General features: G+C 39.8%; 1 protein-coding gene across 1 annotated transcript; it reads left to right on the top strand.

Annotated features, from left to right (window-relative positions):
* The first annotated feature begins 752 nt into the window (after positions 1-752).
* LOC131315866 (ferritin-like catalase Nec2) lies at positions 753-2143 on the top strand. The gene is made up of 3 exons (XM_058345082.1): positions 753-1160; positions 1242-1467; positions 1629-2143. Exons 1-3 carry the CDS (start codon positions 754-756, stop codon positions 2007-2009), a joined length of 1014 nt encoding a protein of 337 aa, XP_058201065.1. The 5' UTR covers position 753; the 3' UTR covers positions 2010-2143.
* The last annotated feature ends 443 nt before the right edge of the window (positions 2144-2586 follow it).

Genomic DNA, 2586 nt, shown 5'->3' with positions numbered 1-2586 from the left:
GAAACCATTGAAATTACCCCCTTTGAATTAAAGAACTTGTGCGGTTAATATTTGATTCCATTAGAAATTATCGTAATTTTTGTTGATTAATAAAGTTGGTTTCCTCTATGAGCATCGATATATTTGTCATGAAATATTCAATATTGAACCTTAAGTTGACTATTCCAAGTCCCACAAAATTTGTATAAATATATTTGTGTAAATGGAAGTAAAATTAAGTCTTCTCCATTTTTGAACAGATAATTACGTTTTTCCTTGGAGGCTGGTGCGCCTATATACACAAAAGAAAGAAGAAAAGAGAGAGGGAGAGAAACAAAAGGGTCTGATACAAAGTAGTAATGGCACATTTTCCTCTTACTTTATGTATCTTGTCACCACCCGTTAGGAATGCCCAATTTTTTTTTGCATTATCGTGAGACCCGGAATGCGTTCTACACGGCATGTGGTGGTCCTACCACGGTTGGCTTGTGTGATCAAGTAAATGTTCAGACATTAAATCGCGTGGTCCAAATTAACTCTAGTGTATGGGGTAAAAGTTAGAAACTATGCCTCTAAATCTGATTTGTGCTTGTTTTCCTAAACACGCAAGAGGAGTAGTGGGTGTTTTTTCCGAAATATTGTAATTCTATTCGTTGATACAGTAATAAATATTACAAAATTTTGGTCATTTGAAATAGGAGTATGAATTATCCTACAAGCGAAAGCTACTCTTCCATAGACTTAGCCTCACTATAAATTGCCTTAAACTCTCTCATGTATTTCATCTCATACCCCTCTCTCTCTCACACACACACAAACACAGCAATAATGGGGGTTCTCTTAGCCTCCACTTTCTCCTTGATTAGGTTAATAATATGGATGTCAATCATGAGCAACTGCATCTCCATCTCTTCATCCAACCCTATTTGCGAGTCACCATATCCACCCCACGCAATCCCGGTATATGAAGAAGACGTGGATACATTGCAATTTGCAGTGAACCTTGAGTTTTTGGAAGCTGAATACTTCTTGTGGGCAGCACTTGGGTATGGACTCGACTACTTTGCGCCGCAGTTAGTTCTGGGCGGCCCCCCACCCATTGGCGCCCAAGAAGCCAAACTTGATTCCCTTACGAGGAATATCATCACGGAATTTGCGTATCAAGAAGTCGGTCATCTCAGGTTCATCTTCTTGTCCCGTTACAATCAATATTACACGCAATTTCTATTTGGTTAATGCGTGAACAAACCAATTTTTTGCAGGGCCCTTGAAAAAACAGTAGGTTTGTTTCCAAGGCCTCTATTGGATGTAAGCCCGAAAAACTTTGCAAAACTGTTTGATGAAGCATTCGGGTATGAACTCGATCCTCCATTCGACCCGTATCGTGATAGCCTCAATTACATGTTGAGTTGCTACGTGATTCCATACATGGGACTTGTTGGTTACGTTGGAGCAAATCCTCTTATCAACGGCTACCAGACTAAGCGGGTAATTAATTCCTAACAGAATAGCTTTCATTGTCCATTTTTTGCACAAATCGTCCATTCTATTTGGTAATCTCTCGGAAAGGGGCTGCAATGAACATTGTTTGTGTAGATTGATCACCCACGTAACTTTTCTTTTTTCCCCTTTTTATCTGTTTTGCACAGCTCTTGGCAGGACTCTTGGGAGTTGAATCCGGCCAAGACGCGGTTATACGAATGTACCTCTACGAGCGAGCTGAAGAACTTGTGCATCCATATAACCACACGGTGGCCGAGTTTACCATCCGCATTTCAGAGCTCAGAAATAAGTTAGCGATGTGCGGCATCAAGGATAAAGGCATCATAGTCCCACCTCAGCTAGGAGCGGAAAATCGTACAGAGACCAACGTGTTATCAGCGAATTTCTACTCCATCTCTTATGAGAGAACTCCGGGGGAGATTCTGAGGGTCGTGTATAACACTGGCAGTGAGCATTTGCCCGGTGGGTTCTACCCTCTCGGAGGAAATGGAAGAATAGCCAAAGAATTCCTGAAAATGCCTCATTGAACGTATTACTGGCTTAATTTGCTCTATACAAAGATATAATATATGCGGAGCAAATAATTAAACGACGACTGCTAAGATGTAATGATGTTGTGATGATTACAGTAAATAATACGATGGGCATTTGTGTTTGTGCATTGTAATTCTGTGTTCTCAATAAAAACACCAGCAAGATTGGCGAAAAAAACAGATTCCACTCAACTTGCTTCTTGACGTTGTAGCAACAGGCAAAAAATTGAAAAAGATGTCTACCAGGCCCCCAGAAAACAGACACAAGCGAAAGCGGCATAGAATTCCATGGTAATTTATCGATAAAGCCAACACGAACTAACTAGACCGGCATTAGAAATTTTGTCGCTCAGAAGGTAATGATATATAAATTTTGTCAAGCATCAAAAAAACGATGTTCACCAAAAGATAAATCCATCATTCATTTTCTTTTGTAGTCAACCTCGACATAGAACTCAAAAACAGAAAAACAAAAATGAATCCACCAATAGACAGTCCATGTATCTTTGAGAATATACTAAATAACTCAACCATAGATGGAGCAGGTCTATTTCTAACAGCTACCAATGTG

Source organism: Rhododendron vialii, chromosome 2a (assembly GCF_030253575.1).
Source record: "Rhododendron vialii isolate Sample 1 chromosome 2a, ASM3025357v1".
NCBI classification, from domain to species: domain Eukaryota; kingdom Viridiplantae; phylum Streptophyta; class Magnoliopsida; order Ericales; family Ericaceae; genus Rhododendron; species Rhododendron vialii.
This window is presented reverse-complemented; position numbering and strand designations above follow the sequence as displayed.

Bases quoted from the DNA above. Each gene is read 5' to 3' on its own strand.
- LOC131315866 (XM_058345082.1), top strand. From the start codon at position 754: ATGTATTTCATCTCATACCCCTCTCTCTCTCACACACACACAAACACA. The intron at 1,161-1,241 runs GTTCATCTTCTT...AATTTTTTGCAG, and splicing joins CAAGAAGTCGGTCATCTCAG to GGCCCTTGAAAAAACAGTAG. The intron at 1,468-1,628 runs GTAATTAATTCC...TGTTTTGCACAG, and splicing joins ACGGCTACCAGACTAAGCGG to CTCTTGGCAGGACTCTTGGG.